Raw genomic sequence first — 19,954 nt, 5'->3', positions numbered from 1 at the left:
TTAATTCCTATGACTGTTTCAGTGTAAACTCATAGATTTCTGGGCCTTAAGATGAGGCAGTAAAGCAATAGAGAATTTTAAGAAGCTAAAATACTGTCAGTGGAGGATGAATGAAAACATGTGGAAGCACCAAAAGTGAACACACAGCGTGGAAAGGGCTCACAGCATGGCCTGTATTAAAAGCGCTTACCAGACCTCTCAAAGGACACCCAGGTCTGGAGACAAAGGACAGATTACTTGTAATGGCTCACAGGGCGGGACACCATGGAGGCACTGATAACCCTCTGGCTCCAAAAGGTTACTGAAAGGCGTACTTAAAAGGGGAATGCAGGACAATCAAGGAGCGCTTGATGGCAGAAGGGCTGACCCAGCAGTGTAGTCTCTCAAGTGTTTATCAAGATAAATTTTCCTAAGCGGCTGAACCTGTGTGTATTTGGAAGAAACAACTTCAGCTGGAAAGTCCCTTATGTTTTGTAGTGGGGATCGGTGCATGAGTCTTACAGCCAAACACACATACTGGTTTTAATATAGTACAAATTAGAAACAGTTACCTTACAAATACGATGCCACCACTGAAATTCTATTGAAAGAAAGTGAGTTTTGCATTGGGTTTAATTATATGACTGATTTAATGTTGGATTAATTAGTGTTTCATGACCTGAATTATTCTAAGATTTATAACCACTACATTTTGGTGTGGCTTTATGGGGGCGTTTAAACTATTTGGTTTAGCACCAGGACTTAAAAGCCCAAACTTGAGTTTTTCTTAACATAATTTTGAGTGGGTAATGATTTCTTTCATTTATGTAATGCTAGTATCTTGACATTTATCAATAACTGGTAGCATTTGAAAACCAACAAAATTTATTACAAGCAGAATATTTGCCATCCTAAAGTAATTGTCTCAAAAGGAAAGCAGTGTGGTATACACTAGGTATCTGAATCTTCCTGCCAAAACCTCAGGCAAGCAGGCACAGTGCAAAAAAAAAAAAAAAAGTGCAATCTTTGATCTATTGTGGCTAGCCATACATCCAGAGCAGGCTATTGAAATTACAGATCTTGAATTTTCAGATCAACCAGATGGCCACAGCTCCTGACTCTCAAAGGCTGAAGTTACTAAGAGAAGTAGCTGGTACCAGAGTGTATGATGAACGTAAAGAAGAGAGTATTTCACTAATGAAAGAAACAGGTAAAAGTAGTTTAAGAAATTAGTGTTTTATGCCACAGTAATTCTGTAACTCTAAAGTTTTATGGCTTTTTCAGTAAAGCTAATTGTTTGATAGATTTTATTTGTGGTATATTAAATGATACAGAACATGTCATATTTCTTCCTTAAATTCTAAATTCTCAGAAGGTTTACTAAGAGACTTCATATGTGCTTTTAGTAATAAAACTTTTTAGCTAGGCTAATGGGTATATTTGTACTACTCAAAACACATGAGTGATGTCAGCTGGCAGTGATCCAAAAATCAGGATACCTGCTGCTATGCAAACATTAGAGTTTATGTAGTACAGTCTATAATTATTCTAAGTGTGTGAGCCGAGAGAGTACATGCTTGTGTTGCCTTACATAACTAGTATCAACAGTTCTGCTGTTAGGATGTCTTTTTGAGGAACTTCTGCACATGGGTTCTCGTTTTCACATTTCGTAACTGTTGACAAATAGTTAATCACTGGAGGAGATTCAGTACCTTCAAAGGTGTAGGAATGTATTACAGTGTTTAACTGAACTTCAATCTTGTCATCTTTTCTAAAGAGGGCAAGCGAGAGAAGATCAATGAGTTGTTGAAATACATTGAAGAGCGACTGCATACCCTAGAAGAGGAGAAAGAAGAGCTGGCTCAGTACCAGAAATGGGATAAAATGAGGAGAGCATTAGAATACACCATTTATAATCAGGAGCTTAATGAAACCCGAGCTAAGCTTGATGAGGTAAAATGTCTTGACTAATACAAAATATAACATGAGCTGTTGATTTGCTTTTTGCCAATGTCATCTCGCATTCCTTGATAGAATCCTGTCAATGTTCTTCGCTAATGTAGCAAATTATTTTCTTTCTGGAACTACTGCTAAAACAGAATCTTGCTACTTAAGCTATTGGTGATATTTCCATACAGCTTTCTGCCAAACGAGAGACAAGTGGAGAGAAATCCAGGCAGCTAAGAGATGCACAGCAAGATGCTAGAGATAAAATGGAGGTAAAAATAGTTTTAACAAGGGCTCTTCAGACGTATGTTTTGCTTTGTGGGTTTTTTTCTTGCGTGAGGTGAGGTGCGGTGGTCTAAAACCGTGTTAAATTCTATTTTATGCTTTCCTCTTGTTTGGAAACAGGAGTTTTTCACACTTTTAGTGTATCTTGATTTACATAATAGTCTTGTAAGTTTTGATAGATACTGAAATGTGCATGCGGTGTTTAAGATATTACATACTTAAACTTGCACAGGAAATAGAACGTCAGGTTCGAGAACTGAAGACAAAGATTTCGGCAATGAAAGAAGAGAAGGAACAACTTAGTGCTGAAAGACAGGAGCAGATTAAACAGAGGACTAAATTAGAGCTGAAAGCTAAAGACCTGCAAGATGAATTGGCTGGCAACAGTGAACAAAGGGTATGTTAACAGTGGTGAAGTCTTAAAGTGTCATTGGCACAAGCTAGTATATTCATACATCAAAGTTTTGAGTTTAGACTGCGGCCTTTCATTATTTTCTAAGATTTGCCAGGCAGATTCTTAGTTTTTTTATGATATCTTTAGTGTGATTCTAGGGGATGTAAACATAAACTCCTGTCTTGTGATCCTTTATTTATTATCTTGCTTGTTGCAAAATCAAGCACCTATAATTCTCTTGATCTTGATTGCTGCAAATATTGGGAAGGAGGGTTTTGTTTGTTTGTAGCCCTAATTTGAACTAGGTTGTTTGGCCTATACAGACCTTCCTTGCTTGCATAGTTTAGCTTCTTGAGAACGCTTCATTTCATCCCTCTTGGCTGTCCCAATTGGAACTGAATTCACTTCTGTTAAGTGTTGAAACAGCGTAGAGTCAGATAACATAAGTATCAGATGGCATCTTGCAATCTTGCAATTAAATTATTCTTTCAAAGTGTGTATTTATCTAATAATGCAGTTCCTGATATTACCTAACTTTAAATACTGCTTTGTTTGACTTTCAGAAAAGACTGTTAAAAGAGAGGCAAAAGCTTCTTGAGAAAATTGAGGAGAAGCAGAAAGAATTAGCAGAAACGGAGCCGAAATTCAACAGTGTAAAAGAAAAAGAAGAGAGGGGAATTGCTAGGTCTGTGGCATTCTACAACAGGGATTCAAAGCATTAAAAAAAACCCCAAAACACCAAACACCTAAGATATTATCAATACTATCCATATGTGCAATTAACTCAGAGTTGTACTCGTTGCTTGAGAATGGGGTAGCTATATGTACTTACAGATGGTCTGTAAAAAGCCTGTTTTATTGTTGGGGGAGAACAGTATTTGGAGAAATTAATTTTTAAGCTTAACCACTTTCATGGGCTATTGTCAACTTTGTTTTGTGAAGTCTGGGTGATTTTTATTGTTTGTAACATCATCCTTTATTACTGATTTGGTGCTTAAATTGTAAAGCCTGGTTTGACACTTTTTGACATGTCTTTCCCTTCTCAAAATAGACTTGCACAGGCTACACAGGAAAGAACAGATCTTTATGCAAAACAAGGTCGAGGAAGCCAGTTTACTTCCAAAGAAGAAAGGGATAAGTGGATAAAGAAAGAACTGAAGTCTTTGGATCAAGCCATCAATGACAAGAAGCGGCAGATTGCAGCGATACACAAGGATTTAGAGGATACAGAGGCAAACAAGGAGAAAAACTTGGAACAGTACAGCGTAAGTTTTCAGCTTACTACTTCTCAGTGTTTTTGAGAGAAGGGTTAAACAATCTAATCTTGGACAATTAGAATTTAGTTCCTATTTGTAAGGAATCTGAGACCTTCTGGTTGGATGTGGTCTTTCAATAATGTGTTATTGAAAATAGCTACAGATAAACGCTAAGCTCCCTTTAGCACTGTATCTAACTTCACTCTATATGTTGACTTACTTTCTGGTACTTACGCCAAAGTGTTTAGCCTGAGTTTTCAGGAAGAAGCTTAGGTCTGCCTTTCTCTGTCTGTTGAACATGGCCATTTTATGTAGGTAATAATTTATGGTCTGTGTTGGTTGTTTTCACTCTTCTCTTACTTTCCCTAAACAGACGATCTTTTAAACTGCACCTTTGCACCACGATTGCAGCTGGTTAGAAGTTGCATCTCTGTCCATGTTAGAAGATTAATTTGCCTCAGTATTATCTGCAAATCTTTCAGATTTTAATTGCCATTCAGAACAGCTTTTACACTGCCAATACAGCAGTACAATCCAAAAATACCACTCCTGGTAGGAGCTACAGGAGTGAAAACCCCTGCACTCGTGGTAGGAGAGCATCCAGTGCCAGTGCTGCTACTGTGCTTGTGCTGATAGACAGTGTTCTTGATCTTTGTGTAATATATCTACCGAAATTGAGGATCAGTCTGACCAAAACCTAGGAATGTAGTTGTACAAAGACAATGGTGTTCTGCTAAAATACTGTTTGGGTGGGGCCCACATTAGCAAAGTAATGATTCTCTGAGTTGGTTAATAAAAGAAATGGCCTTTACCACTGACTGTATTGTACTGCTCAGTAGGAATTGAAGAGGTTAAATTTGAGGTGGCCTTTGATTCCTTCTATAAACATACCTTGTTTTTCTTTTTCTCCTTAAGGAAGGTTGACTTAGGCTAAGAGTTGTATAGCTTTTTCTTGTTCAAAGGGGAAGTGTCATGGGTGAACATGATGGAGAGCTTGCAAAGTTAGGTTGGAAAGACTTGGCTATGTTTTGAGAACACAGCTAGTCCTCCTGTGCACAGATAACTATGAAAACACTGTCTGAGTGCTAGCCCTGAGCCGCTTTGAAAACGGCAAGTGTTGAACGAGCAAGGGGATGATGTCTGTGCATTGGCTTAAACAGTATGCTATTGACAGCAGCTGTGGTAAAGTACTAGTACTGCTGGAGAGCTGGTCAAGGTTTTTTGACTAACGGCAGTACGGCATGGTATGCAAGACTAGTCTGTATGTTTTTATCACAAATATTACTTCAGAACACGATTGCCAATAGTTATGTGTATGATAGTTACTGTTTTGATTGTTTCTTACTGTGACTTAGTAAGCCGTTTCACTGTAATACCTGGATGCGCAGTTCAACTTGGTGCCTGCCTTGCAGTTTACTTGATAACTTCACCTTGTTACTGCTTCCTTACAAAGATGTATTTATTCTTAGTGCTTCTGCAGTTCATTGTAAATTAGTAATAACGCTTTTAGGAATTGTTTCTGAACAGTAAGTAGTAATGCAGTATTAAATAAAAGAAATTTTTTAAACCTAGACAGCTGTAGTTTCATGCTGTTCTTTTCTTTGTGTTAGAAACTGGACCAGGATCTTAATGAAGTGAAGGCTCGTGTTGAAGAACTGGACAGAAAATACTATGAAGTGAAAAATAAAAAGGATGAACTACAGAGCGAAAGAAAGTTAGTAATTAATTGAAATATGTCTGAATCTCACTTAATGTGAAGGACCCCAACTGTGTAGTTGTTAACATGGCATGTAGGTATGTTTTTTTAAATATAGCCATGTATGAACTCCTGCACTTCGCCTGCCTGTTAGTTTAGCAGTCTTTGAGAACAGTAATAATTAAAATCTTCAGACTTCATTCACACTTGAAATATTTTAATTTTTTTTGTTCTGTAGTTATCTGTGGAGAGAAGAGAATGCAGAACAACAAGCTCTTGCCGCAAAGCGGGAGGACTTAGAAAAGAAACAGCAGCTTCTCAGAGCAGCAACAGGAAAGGTAAGATACCTTGTATTTGAGAATTCCTTGTGGAAGCTTTTCTTCTCATTCTTAAAGGACGAGTCATAGTAATATCTGAAAGATACTTCTTTTGGTTATGGTCTTACTGTCATAATTAAGATGGACTAATTATATTTGTAAGCTGAATTTTTCAAATATTTATAGCTCTAGAACTATTTGGAAATTAGTTTTGTAGAACTCAAGGTAATTGAGGAGAGGTAATGGGACCAGGTAGAAATGGAATACTTCTAAAATATCTTCTGATATCTTTTTTTTTTTTTTTAATTAAAAAAGTGGCAGACTCAAGTAATTAGTTAGGTATGTTCTGTTAGAGCTGTAGGTTAGTTAGCAGGAACTTGGTAAAAAAGGTTATGACTTCACAAAGTTAAAGGTAAAATGGATATTACTTCTACATCTTTTAATTGCAGTACAATAATGAGTTATATTTTAACAGGCCATTTTGAATGGTATAGACAGCATAAACAAAGTTTTGGAGCACTTTCGTCGAAAAGGCATTAACCAGCATGTTCTAAATGGCTATCATGGCATTGTGATGAATAACTTTGAATGCGAGCCAGCTTTCTACACCTGTGTTGAAGTTACTGCAGGAAACAGGTAATGACATGCTTTTTAGTGTTACTTAAGTTAAAGCAGCTGCAGCATTAAAACTTAGTTGTTGGTGCCAGTTGCTACTGAAAGTTCTATTCTTTTGAACTTGAGCTCTTGTCCTTTTTTTGGTCAAAGTGCCTTCTATTACAGTGTTGTGGTTTAACCTGGCAGGCAGCTAAAACAACCACACAGCCCCAAACAGCAGCTCGCTACCCCCCTCCCCCAGTGAGATGATGGAGAATATTGAAAAGAAAAAGGTAAAACTTGTCGGTTGAGATAAAGACAGTTTAATAGCACAGAAGAGGAAGAGAATAACGATGATGGTGATGTTAAAAGAATATACGAAAGAAGTGATGCACCACACAGTTGCTCACCACCTGGAGCCAATGCGCAGCTAGTTCCTGAGCCGCCCCACCTCCTGGCCAGTGCTCCATTTATATGCTGAGCATGATGTTATATGGTATGGAATATCCCTTTAGCCAGTTTGGGTCAGCTGTCCTGGCTGTGTCCCCTCCTGGCTTCTTGGGCACCCTCCCTTTTTGTTGGCAGGGCAATATGAGAAGCTGAAAAGATCTGGACTGCTTGGCAGCAACTAAAACATCAGTGTGGTATCAACATTGTTTTCATCCTGAATCCAAACCACAGCACTGTACCAGCTGCTAGGAAGAAAATTAACTCTATCCTAGCAGAAACCAGGACATACAGCATGTTCAAACTGCTGCTCCTTTGAGAAGGAACTAAGAAGAATTCTACCTATTTAAAAATTAATCCTAGCTGCTCCTTATCTTGTCTAAAAAAACCCTAAAACAAAACCACATAAACTCCCCCCAAAAAAGGCCCCAGACCCACACTCCTGAGATTTACCAGATGGATTGGTGGTGAGGCTATGCTATATTGAATAAAATGGATGGCATGCTCCTGGTGTGGAGAATTCTACAATAAGCAATGCTGATGTTTCTATGATAACAATCAATAAAAATTATTTCACTGACACTAGAAAATCTCATGGGTGAGGATGGTCTCTAAACTGTCAAAACCTGCTATTTAAAAGCTATCTGAAAAGATGTTGAGCATTAATGAGTCTGCGTGCAATGTGTGTTCTGGAAATAAGTGCCTGTTGGGGCACTTATTATGCACTTCCTGCAGTATCTGACAATTCAAATTAAAGTGTCTTTTTGTGTGTTCAGTCCCCTATTCCAATTCATGAGTAGTCATACAAATTCTTGTTCTAACGAAATGTAGGTGGTTGCATAAGGGCAGGAAAGAGGACAGAGGTGATATGATCTTGCAAACTATCACATAGAAATGCTGATGCTACCACAATTTGAAAAGCAGCCTCTCATCTGAAAGGTCCATGTCTGTGTGAACAAGGGTATCTCTTCAAAGTACTTCACACTTCTCTCTGAATCCTGTTGTGTCCCGTAGTAAAAAGGCACAACATAGGAAGAAGCAGTAACAAGCAAACTGTAGTTCAGTTTGCAAAAGAAAGATCCCTTATTTCAATCCCTCTGCTGCTAGTCCCAGTCATGCACAGGGAGATAGATGTGGTCTCTCTCTTGATTGTGTACAAAGGCATAAGATGCAAACTCTGTAAATCCATGCTAAGAGGGCTGTGTATTGTATATTGAAATGGTATGTGGGACAGAGGTTTGCAGTTGAACCAAAAAAGGCTGTATACACAGCGATGCTGTATGTGTATTGAGCTGCTCCTGTGACTGGAGGGTGGAATGTAAAATTGTTGGCTGATCCCATTTTAATGGAAGTGAACAGAGTATAGCCGCTTGCTTATTCTAAGGCACAGACTTAAAGCTGCATTGCATTTTCTCTTCATATTGATATGTTATTTAATGGTACCTGCATGCTTACTGTTGCCATACAAACATATTAGTGCTTTTAGCACAGTGAAGTTTTGTTTATTTGTTGTTGTGCTTCTTAATTAGATTGTTTTATCACATTGTGGATTCTGATGAGGTCAGTACAAAGATCCTAATGGAATTTAACAAAATGAACCTTCCTGGAGAAGTTACTTTCCTCCCTCTGAACAAGCTGGATGTTAGAGATACCGCTTATCCTGAGACTAACGTGAGTTGGAGTTCCTTTTGAACCTTCCTCTACTTCATAATTACAAAACCTCATATTTTGAATTGTTTGTGAATATTGTTTATTGCCCACCACTTGCTTTGCTATTGAATGTCTGCAAGTAAATACTGTTTCTAATGTATGCTTCTCAACATAAAAAAAACCTGTTACAGGAAAATATTTTCCTACCAGGTATTTGCTCTTTAAAGTTTAACTTCACCTTACAAATAAATAGATGATCCTAAAAAGAAGTAGAATTTTATTGTAACCTGGTAATTGATAATTACCTGAATTACTGAATTGTAATTCTTTAAGCTGAAGTGCTGCCATAGACAAAAGCTGAAGAGCTGTGTTACATGTTACAGCCAAGGACAATTCCTCAAAGTTATTGGAAATGAGTTGTATTTTTATAATTAAAAATGCATAAATAAACCTTCAGTGACAACCATTTAAAAAGTAGTTCTGAAATACATCTCAAGAAAGTATCTGCTCTTACTTGAAATTTTAGTAGTGAACTAATTGTGTACAAGTTAACTGCTTCCTACAGTAATCATGGTAGAATAAGTTCTTTAAAAATAGATTTTTTTTCTTTTTTCCTCAGATAAACATAGGGAAAAATAAATAGGAAACAACAGTCAGACTTCTAGCGTGCTTATGTTGGGAGGGCTTTACTAATAAAACTGGGTGAATGTTTGGGTGCTCTCTACAGAAAGGAATAATTTTTTTTGGAGGAAAAAAAATTTACTGCCAATTTATGATATTTACTCAACTTGTTTCAGTAACAGTTTAATACTCAGATGAGATTCCTGCTAGACTTTTAGTTGATTTAAGGCTCAAGCCTAGCTATGAAAAGCTAAAACTGCAAAATCTTGCACTTGATTTCCATAGAGTGTTTACACATTTCTTAGGAATGTTCAGTCATGTGTCACCCTTCTACCAATCGACAGCTGTTTATTTCCAAAGTATCATTCACAATATTGTGCTTTGAGTTTGACCTCCTGTATGTAAATAATGATATACACAACTCCAGAAGTCTTCGTTCCAGAAGTTTATTGATTGAGAAGCCAATGTTAATATTCAGTCAATTTGAGATGCGCTAAACTTTTAGAAATTCTTGTTATAAGGCTAGCATGTATTTTATTTTTACTTTTGATGGTAGGTTTTTTTTTTTTCCCCAGGGCTCTCTTGAATTCTGTGGATGAATTTGTTGCAATATACTTGCCATGTTTGTATTAATGTGTTCTTATTAAAATCACTGTCTCTTCAGGATGCTATTCCTATGATCAGTAAACTGAGATACAATCCAAGATTTGACAAAGCTTTCAAACACGTTTTTGGAAAGACTCTAATTTGTCGTAGCATGGAAGTGTCTACTCAGCTGGCCAGAGCTTTCACTATGGATTGTATTACTCTGGAAGGTATATATTGCAATTTTATAAGTTATTCTGAAAATAGGATCCCTGGAATGCGAGGCTCATTAAACATGGTCTGTTAGTGTTGTCAAAATAAGATTATTTTCAATAATAGTATACTTGACTGAGATGTACAAGGTTGCACTTGTTTAAGTACAGTGCTTAAAAATACAGAATTTCTTCATAAGCCATGGAATTTTTATATGATCTAGAAGTTAGTAGGTATGTATCTCCATCCTGAGAATTGTAAAGCAAATTAGGTTTGTATTCATCCAATTTGTTTTATCCAATTTAACAGGCATTTGTTTTCTTGGAGTATTTATGGTGTTTTCCACAAACTTAAACCAGTGTTTACAGTGTGTACATATGGCCTAAATTACTGATAAGTGCAAGGCGAACTCTTCTGCATTCTGGAATGTTATGTTCTCTAAAATAATCTATATCTCTTGCTACTTGTGTGTTCTTGGAGAGCGGATTCCCTGCAGGCTTATTGTTGTCTTCTTGTCTCTTAAAGTCAATCTGAAAAAATTCCTAAGGGTGTCTGAGGAGAAAATGATTAATTTTTCACCAACAGCATACTTTACAAGCCACAGATGCTGCTAATTACTCAGCCTCTCTTTTGTTTCCTCACTCACAGATCATCTGAGACTTTTTTTTTTTCCTTAAACTGGTGGTGCTAGGCATTTGCATTTTTCCCTTAATATAAGTATTTTTTTCCTTCAGGGTGCATGGTTTCAGAAGTTAATTAAGAACAAACAAAAATTAGCTGATGCTTAAAGGTGATCATAGCAGTGTGTGTTGGCCTTGAGAAAGGAAATGCACTTTAAATTGAATACAGAAATAAACATTTCCCTAATTACCGTAAACATACATACATGATTCCTGATACTGATGCAGTGCTTCTGTAGGTTAGTGTTATAGATAATAGTGTACATATATACACACACACTATTATATATAGTAGTGTTATAGTTAATCCGCTAAGTTGTATTGTAGAGACTGCTCTGAACATTATGGAGAGCATGTAGCGTGCAGTTTGTAGTCTTGTTCTGTTATGCTCTTAGGTGATCAAGTCAGCCATCGTGGTGCTTTGACGGGAGGTTATTATGACACAAGGAAGTCTCGGCTTGAATTGCAAAAAGATGTTAGAAAGGCGGAAGAAGAACTTGGTGAACTTGAAGCAAAACTCAATGAAAACTTACGCAGAAACATTGAAAATATCCTTTTGTTGTTCTTGGGGAAAGGTTGTGTGATGATAAAGCTTTTGTTTTGTGGTTACAGTAATAGATGAAAAACAGGAGACTAACTTTTGTTAATGTTACATATTAATTGTGACACTTGTTTCAACTGTTGCTCCTGCAACCTGGTTCCATATGTTACTGTAGGGATTTTAGTAACAAAGAAGTCAGTGGCAAAACAGAAGCACAAAACCCTGTACATGGAAATCTGTATACAAGCATTGAAAATAAGATTTGAAAACATATCCATTGTTTATCTGTCTGAATTGCATTCTCTTGTAAAAATAATTTTTAGGTCAATGCAGCTAGTTAAGAAATAGTTTCTATACCCCTACTATTAATTTTTTGGGAAAACTTGACTGAAAAACAGTAATCAAAATGCACCTTGTCCAGTAGTTTGCTTCAGAGAGTTGCTGGCACTGTAGGCTTCCAGGAAAAGGGAGCTTCGCTAATCTGTCCCTGTTAAAATTTAATATTGATCTTTAAAGCTTAGAGATGAAATTAACTCTCAATTATGAGGCTTTCTGTTCCTTCTAGAATTTGTTGTTGTAACTGCTATAACCAGATACTCTTGTTATCTCTAATCTTCACTGCTTCTTCTGACTCATGCTTTATTTTTAGTACTTATGTCCTGAATGGGTGTGTTACGTTGTCCACTTAGGCTGTGGTGAGGAGATGGAGAGCATTACATTTTAATTAAGCTCTGACTTGCTTGACAGTCTTGGTCTTTTCAGCCTCTTTGTATAAAAATTCAAATAACTGTCACCTTTTTCTCTAATCCCTTTAATGCTACAGTGTCCTTTTGAGATCTAATATTAAGAATTCAAGGGCAAGGGAGGTATATGCATTTTTCTTCTCCATTATTGAGGTTATTATGTCCTTTGAATTGAACTACTTTGGTTTTTTGGCCTGCAGCAATACACAAGAGACATTTTTGGGGCAGCAGATAAGCAGAATGCTGAAGCTTGTGCTTAGATCCACAGCTGATTAGCAAAATTTTAAAAGTATGTACCTACGTCTTGTTAACTCATTGGAAGAAATTCAAAATTACTTTTGGACTGAATTTGCTAACTGGCTTTACATGCATCAGCAGGGATGAATCACCTGTAAGCAAGGTGCAGGACTCAGTTTGTGTATCTACAATTAAGTATTTAAGCGTGGCATTTTCTCCTTCCTTATATCTTTATTTTTTAAACTACAGATACATAGGCATATGGTTTTAAAAGGATTTGTGCAGAAACTAATTTTAACACTAATCCCAGTGTGCATTGTAGAGGTAGCCTGCTTTTTGTAACTAGGAATGGGAACTCCAATTCCTGCTGCTTGTAGTTAAATTCCTCAATTACCTGTTAGACCCTTTTGTTTCAGTATAACTTAAATTTTAACAGGACTGCTATTTTGGAACTGAGAAATCTTTCTTGCTATCATTTAAGTCAAAATCTTTAGGCCTGGGTTTCTTTTTGACAAGGGATCTATAGGGGATGTAGGTAGGGTGCTCTGTGGCGTACCCTTCAGCTGTGGTCGATCAGTGACTGTAATAAGGGCTGTTACTGCAGTCTGACAGTAACTTTTAGTATGTAACACACACAGACCTCAGTTGTTTTGAAAGTAAAATATCCATTCCCACTGACTTACTGTTCTGCAGCTCATTCAGTTTTCCCAAAATGTTTAAGTATGTACTGAAGTGCTTAGGGGAATTATTTAATTTTTAGGGCATTTAAGTTGATGCTGTGTTAAAACATACATTGGAGTAGGAGTAACATGTTAGAGATTCAACATAAATTAAAACAGAATCTTCTGTGAGCTCTGCATCATGACTTAAGCCATTATATCAAAATCAGCATCCACAAATTACACTCTCTGCCTCAGAATTGAGTAAGGGATAATTGTATTGTTCTGACATTTCTTTCTAGATGTAAGCATCTATTATTCTATATTTTGTAAGGTCTGAGTCTTCCTTACTGTTTCAAATGTATTCCTGTGTTCTGAGTGCTGTGTTTGTAAAATTAACAGCTAAATGATGCTTTCCTCATTTGTTCTTGGCATTGATGATGGTGCTGAAGTTACTTTTGTTGATGGTTCCTGATTTCTCCTGTACAACTAAATATTTCTGTTTTCTGGGGGGTTTTGTTTGTTTTTTATTTTGACAGCAACTGAATATGCGAAATAGAATAATAATTGAAGGTACTAGTAGGTATAAAATGCCTTCTAAAACAAGGACAAGAGTTTTCCTTAGCCCACGGTATGGATTAATAATGAGATTGACCAGCTAATGAACCAAATGCAGCAAATTGAGACACAGCAGAGAAAGTTCAAAGCCTCTCGAGACAGTATTTTGTCAGAGATGAAAATGCTGAAGGAGAAAAGGCAGCAGTCTGAAAAGACATTTATGCCGAAGGTATAGTATGGGGATATTGAAGTCTGTTACTGGTTTTATGTTGTTTCATTAATATTACTGATAAACTTGCATTCCTTTTGGGTTAACATAATATGAAATATGAAGAGATGACTAGAGGTATATCATAAAAATATGTTTAAATAGAAAAGTGAAATTCATGTAAATCTACAGATTGCTTTGAGGAATGATTCTGTCTAATATCTGTTCCATAGCAACGCAGTTTGCAGAGCTTGGAGGCCAGTTTACATGCTATGGAGTCAACTAGAGAATCACTAAAAGCAGAATTGGGGACTGATTTGTTGTCTCAGCTCAGTCTTGAAGATCAGAAACGTGTGGATGCTCTTAATGATGAAATTCGACAACTACAGCAAGTAAGGAAATGGAAATGTGTTACCATTAAATGTGGTACCTTTCTTCCCAATAAACTTATTTTTGTCCTTTTGTATGAAAGAGTCACTTATGAATGTAGTGTTTCATCAGTAGTAGGTAGGCACATGTGGAGTTTTCTCATCTGCAAAATTTATTTGCATGTTTTCCTCAAATGCTGGGTCAACTACTAGCTGTATTGTCTGACAATTATGGCTATTTGTGTTGCAATCATCACAATTTCCTTGTTCCTGCTCTTGGACTTTACAACAATAAATACAAATAGGTATCATCTGAAAGGAATGATGCACAGTGTGGGGAAAATAAAACAATGCCTTTAAGCACATGGTAGATGAGACAAACACTAAGGTTTGGTCTGAGACCCATGTTGTTGAAAAAATTCTACTACTGAAGTAAACTCTAAAGCTCTTCTGGGTTTAAGAATTGGATTCAAATGCTAGTACAGTTAAGTTTCTTAAACTGATTTGTATGGTTGATTTTTACACTAGACAGCTGCAAAAATATTTACCATTTGGTTCTTTCTAGCTGTTAAAATTAGAGCTACAGTCCAAAGAGTTGTGTGATGTTTTAATTCTTAGCATTGTGTAAGAGTGGTATTTTTATCCCAATTTTTTTTTTTTAAAAAACAAGGAAACAACAGTTGTTTAGGAGTCAGTTACAGCAATTAATATACTCTTCCCCCTGTCCCCTCTCTCCCAGGAAAACAGACAGCTTTTGAATGAGAGAATTAAACTAGAAGGTATTATCACGAGAGTTGAAACATACCTCAATGAGAATCTGAGAAAACGCTTAGACCAAGTGGAACAAGTAAGGATTTTCTCTTAAATGTACTTTTGCAGTCTGTTTCTGGTTTATTTCCAGGGCTTTAGCATATTTGATAAGTACTCATTCATTACCCTGCATTATCTGTGATAGGTTTTGCTTCCCTATATACAAGCTAAGTGTTTTATTAAATTGCAACACAGTATTTTAGGCATGTGAATTTTGGACAGAAATTCTACTCCAAATACACAGCCTATGTATAAATAGGACCGTCATAATGACAGTTTTGTTCAAAAATCTAACTATTCTCTAAACCTTTACTAAAATATTTAATACAGTTACGTGTAGAGTAGCAGAAGACAACTTGTTTGGCTTATACTTCTGTTCCACTCCATGCTGAAGCTTGCTGGCATTTACTTTGTCCCATAGGAGCTGAATGAGCTTCGAGAAACAGAAGGTGGCACAGTTCTTACTGCCACAACGTCGGAGCTTGAGGCCATCAACAAACGAGTGAAAGATACACTGGCACGGTCAGATGGTTAGTAGCATCGGTTTTTTGAAAGAAAATTCTCCAGGGTTTTGAAAGTTCACACATACTATATTTTGGTTAGAAATAGACCATAATATGAGAAGTAATTAATTTCAAATATGCTGTAGTAGTTACATAGTATGTAACAGACTTTCAACACTTAGTCCAAAAGATAAGCAAAATAAAATTTTGTGCACGTCCTATGCAAGAGAAAGTGTCCACAATTGCATACTGTAATACCAATAGTATGTGTTGATGATAACGGACTTCTGACTTTGGGGCATAGTGCTTTTGAAGCAACCTTCATACAAGCATGATCTTATATAGTTGTTCTTGAATTTTGTCTAACTTATGTAAAATGTAAGTTGCTGTCAAATAGGAAATATCTATATGGCTTAAGCTTTTTTGCTTCTCTTCCTAGATTTTAACAATATGATGTTAGTGTGTTTGTTAGGGATTTTTAAAACTGTATACTCATGGGGAAGAAAAGAGATTTTCAGCTTTTTTGTCTTAAAATTAACTTTCTACTCCTTAATAGATCTTTTTCTTTAGATTATCTTTTTGTTTCATAAATACTTGACTGGATAATTGCTGATTTTACGCAGGCATGTAAGGCTTACCACTTTGGGTTTCGTGCTCTCACCCAACAGATCTGGATAATTCCATTGACAAAACAGAAGCAGGAATTAAAGAGCTTCAAAAGAGCATGGAACGCTGGAAGAACATGGAAAAGGAGCATATGGATGCCATTAACCATGATACAAAAGAACTTGAAAAAATGACTAACAGGCAAGGCATGCTTCTTAAAAAGAAAGAGGAATGTATGAAGAAAATCAGAGAGTTGGGTTCACTTCCACAGGAGGCTTTTGAAAAGTATCAGACTTTAAGTTTAAAGCAGGTAATAAGTGTGCTTGGTTTCATGACCTGAAATATTAGTGTCATGTACATCTTGAGGGTCAAATGTGGGTAGAATTGCAAGTCACTTTGATATGTTAATTTTTCCATTTACAGTTATTCCGCAAACTGGAGCAGTGCAATACGGAACTGAAGAAATACAGTCATGTTAATAAAAAAGCTTTAGATCAGTTTGTGAATTTCTCAGAACAGAAGGAAAAATTGATAAAAAGACAAGAAGAACTGGACAGAGGGTACAAATCCATCATGGAGCTGATGAATGTCCTTGAGCTCAGGAAATATGAGGCTATTCAGCTGACTTTCAAACAGGTAACAAAATGGCAACAAGTGTAAAGACACTGGTGCAAAAATCAAGTTGTCCCATTATGTAGCAACTGTATGGGAAGAAGCATTGATAATAGAAGGGCACTATCATGTAACTAGAGGTTTGTGGGGTTTTTTTAAATACTGAAAAAGAAATAGGGCAACATTTTTAAATAGGTGCTCATCTTGGTTGTACTATAACTCTAGTTTTGCTTTAAACCTCTTAAATATTTCTTTTCTGGTGAATCTCTTTGTATGACCTACAACGCTTTCTGGGGAATGTCTGGTAAAAAACCTGCGCACTAAATCCATTCTCCAGATCTAGTGGAAGTAATTCCTAATGTTAACAAAGGATCTAAACTACCAAGTGTGTGAAGTGTTCTCTTAAAAGACCATTTGCTTAACTTGAGATCTAATCTGAAGTTTACTGAAATAAATCATACTTACTTTTGCTGCTGGTTTATGATTCAATTCTACCATTTTCTTGGTGGGGAAAAAAATTGCAAAAACTCTCATACTACAAGAACAGTTGGCTTAGATGTTTTTACACCAAGCTCTATATAGCATAGGTGTCTCACTTCTACTTAAGAATGAACGTGGATCTCTGCTTTGAAGCAGGCGCTTGGTGTGATCATGCAGAAACAGCTGTTGTCTGCATTTGATTTCACTATGTAAAAATGAGCTGATGTATGGACTGTTTCCTTTTCAGGTGTCAAAAAATTTCAGTGAAGTATTCCAGAAGTTAGTCCCTGGTGGCAAGGCCACATTAGTGATGAAGAAAGGAGATGTGGAGGGCAGTCAGTCCCAGGATGAAGGTGAAGGCAGCACTGAGAGTGAAAGAGGATCTGGATCTCAGAGCAGTGTTCCATCTGTAGACCAGTTCACTGGAGTTGGCATAAGGGTAAAGAAAAATATTTGTGTTTCAGCACTCTGAACATTCATTTAGATTGCCTTCTAATGATATTTTTAAAAGGCAGTGTTTAATTAGTCCTGTTTATTTACTATAACAGCAAGTGATGTTGTGGTTTAATATTCTGAAATCATCTTGCTGTTGCATTGTTTTCTTAGGTATCGTTCACAGGGAAGCAGGGTGAAATGAGAGAAATGCAGCAACTTTCAGGTGGCCAGAAATCCTTAGTGGCCCTAGCTCTGATATTTGCTATCCAGAAATGTGATCCAGCTCCATTTTACTTGTTTGATGAAATCGACCAAGCCTTGGATGCTCAGCACAGAAAAGCTGTTTCAGGTAACTGTCTACCTTTATTAATTGTCATTGTGGTTGAAGTGATAGTCTGTCTTCTCATCCCTGATGCTTAAGATAAAAGCTTTTAATCATAAAGGCACGTTTTTAAATATCCCAACATGTGTGTTAGAATTTAACTATGTTCCTTCTGAAGTTTTCATGAACTTGGTTTTAGGTAGAAGCACTGTGTTGACTGTGTCAAAGGGTCTTGTTACTACACTTCAGTGTGGTGGAAATAGTCCTATTTTGAAGTGTTGTTTGATTTTTAAAAGAACTTTTAATTTCATTGTTGAAGTGCTTATTCCTGTGTTTCATCATAGAAGTTTAATGCCCCGCTGATTTTGCTGCGTGGCTGGATTTGTCAGAGTTGATACTGGAATGGATCCTTTCTTGGTTTGTGGGGTTTTTGTTTTATTAACCAAACCCTCATTTTGAATAAGGAATAGCAAACTCTTTGCCCATCTCATATTAAGAGCTTTCCTGCTTTACTGAAAAGATTACATTAATAAAGAATTTTTGTGTTCTTTTTTAGATATGATTATGGAACTAGCTGAACATGCTCAGTTTATTACAACAACTTTTAGGCCTGAACTGCTTGAGTCAGCTGACAAGTTCTATGGTGTAAAATTCAGAAACAAGGTAAATATGTTTTAGTTACGGCATTTACTGAGAACCTTATCAGGTTGTGCATTTGAGACTTGACTTAACAAGAGTTCAAAGTGAATCAGTCTTATGTCAGTGAAGGATTTCTAGTTACGTTGTAGTCTTGTGTAAAAGTTCTCTCCTTCCTGAAAAAGAATTTAAATATCTACAGATGTCGCTTCTCATGTTCTTTAAAGGAAATTAGAAACTGATTATAGGCCTGTTGCTGGGTCTTGGAGTCTTCAGAAATAAGTCTGTCTTACTGTGCAGATGATACTGTAATAACTGTATACTTCTTTTTGTTCCACCAGGTTAGTCATATTGATGTGATCACAGCAGAAATGGCCAAAGATTTTGTAGAAGATGACACCACGCATGGTTAAATGAAATTGTACTTAACTGCTGTTTGGAAGATGTGTATAGTGCTGTTTATGCCAGGGACCTGTAAATTTATAATATGAAGTATTTAGTCCTTGTTTAAAATAGTTTTTGAACATACATTTTAACCAAGACCCCAGAAAGCTTAGTTTCAAAGGAGCTTGAGTATCCATTTTGTCTCTGTTGCTGTATTTTATAAGATAATTGTTAATGTTACCTTTATACAGTACCTGTAGTTTGGAAATTTTATTCTCTTCCCTCAAATCTTTTGTAAAGTGTCTGTTGCTGTTTTAAAGCTTTTCAGAAAGTGCTAGCTATTCCTCCTTAAGTATAATTTTATCATTTATATTCCCTCACATGGTTTTTTTTAATGGCTTCAATTAAAATGATTGGTTTTATGGCTGTAACTTGTATACTTTTAAGTTTTTTGTTTGTATTGTCTTAGAGGATTCCACTCAGGTGGAGTAAATACTATTTGGTCATGCTGGGGTTGCATATTTCAGAAGTATGAGACAAAGCAATTCTTTAAAGCCATTTCACATATTGCCAATGCCAGCAGAAAACCACCCCAGATCTGCACTTGTCCAAATTCCTAGTGTTATGGTTATTGAATTGAAAAAATTTAAATATCGGGAGATTCTGAGAAGTCTGAAAAGACCCTAAAACTGTATCAAGACAAATCACAGCCCTCTTTTTTTTTTTTTTTTTTTTTTTTTTCCTGGCACCCTGGCCAGTGTAACAGTTCCTCAGTCATATCCCTTCAGACTGAAGGATCAGCGTAACTTCAACCCACAGCTGTCAAAATCTGAATCTTTTCCTACTGTCTGGCTTTTGGCAAAGGGGTATTGAATAATTTGATGTGTTATTGTGGAAAATGTAAGGTTTTACCATGAACCATGTATTTCTTAAATAGCAAAGCAGCTGTAAAAAAGATCAGTTGGTATTGCAATAGTGTATATACATAAAAATAACCTTAAACAGTACCTTACGTAAATTTAAATAGTACAGTGCAAAATAGTGAACTTAGTATACTTACATTTACTCTGTAGGGCACTTTCAACGAAGCAGAAGAATAAAGCTGTCTGATAGGTATTCATCTGCAAGCACCCTTGCTCCCCACTGAGAACTGGAGGAAGTGCAGGGAAGGAAGGAGAGTGTGAACTA

At 36.4% G+C, this 19,954-nt stretch overlaps 1 protein-coding gene across 1 annotated transcript in view; it reads left to right on the top strand.

Annotated features, from left to right (window-relative positions):
- SMC3 (structural maintenance of chromosomes 3) overlaps positions 1-19,192 on the top strand; it is a 28,388-nt gene extending 9,196 nt beyond the window's left edge. The window contains exons 8-29 of the mRNA XM_054831496.1: positions 1,072-1,189; positions 1,757-1,932; positions 2,118-2,198; positions 2,444-2,608; positions 3,169-3,290; positions 3,657-3,870; positions 5,472-5,575; positions 5,796-5,895; positions 6,350-6,510; positions 8,445-8,586; positions 9,851-10,001; positions 11,060-11,212; positions 13,480-13,631; positions 13,844-14,002; positions 14,718-14,825; positions 15,210-15,318; positions 15,960-16,207; positions 16,321-16,533; positions 17,237-17,428; positions 17,596-17,773; positions 18,303-18,409; positions 18,724-19,192. Coding sequence (XP_054687471.1) covers positions 1,072-1,189; positions 1,757-1,932; positions 2,118-2,198; positions 2,444-2,608; positions 3,169-3,290; positions 3,657-3,870; positions 5,472-5,575; positions 5,796-5,895; positions 6,350-6,510; positions 8,445-8,586; positions 9,851-10,001; positions 11,060-11,212; positions 13,480-13,631; positions 13,844-14,002; positions 14,718-14,825; positions 15,210-15,318; positions 15,960-16,207; positions 16,321-16,533; positions 17,237-17,428; positions 17,596-17,773; positions 18,303-18,409; positions 18,724-18,795 — 3,225 coding nt within the window. The 3' untranslated portion in view covers positions 18,796-19,192. The remainder of the gene's footprint in view (positions 1-1,071; positions 1,190-1,756; positions 1,933-2,117; positions 2,199-2,443; positions 2,609-3,168; positions 3,291-3,656; positions 3,871-5,471; positions 5,576-5,795; positions 5,896-6,349; positions 6,511-8,444; positions 8,587-9,850; positions 10,002-11,059; positions 11,213-13,479; positions 13,632-13,843; positions 14,003-14,717; positions 14,826-15,209; positions 15,319-15,959; positions 16,208-16,320; positions 16,534-17,236; positions 17,429-17,595; positions 17,774-18,302; positions 18,410-18,723) is intronic.
- Positions 19,193-19,954: the final 762 nt, after the last annotated feature.

This window comes from Grus americana, chromosome 7 (assembly GCF_028858705.1).
Source record: "Grus americana isolate bGruAme1 chromosome 7, bGruAme1.mat, whole genome shotgun sequence".
Classification (NCBI taxonomy): Eukaryota; Metazoa; Chordata; class Aves; order Gruiformes; family Gruidae; genus Grus; species Grus americana.
This window is presented reverse-complemented; position numbering and strand designations above follow the sequence as displayed.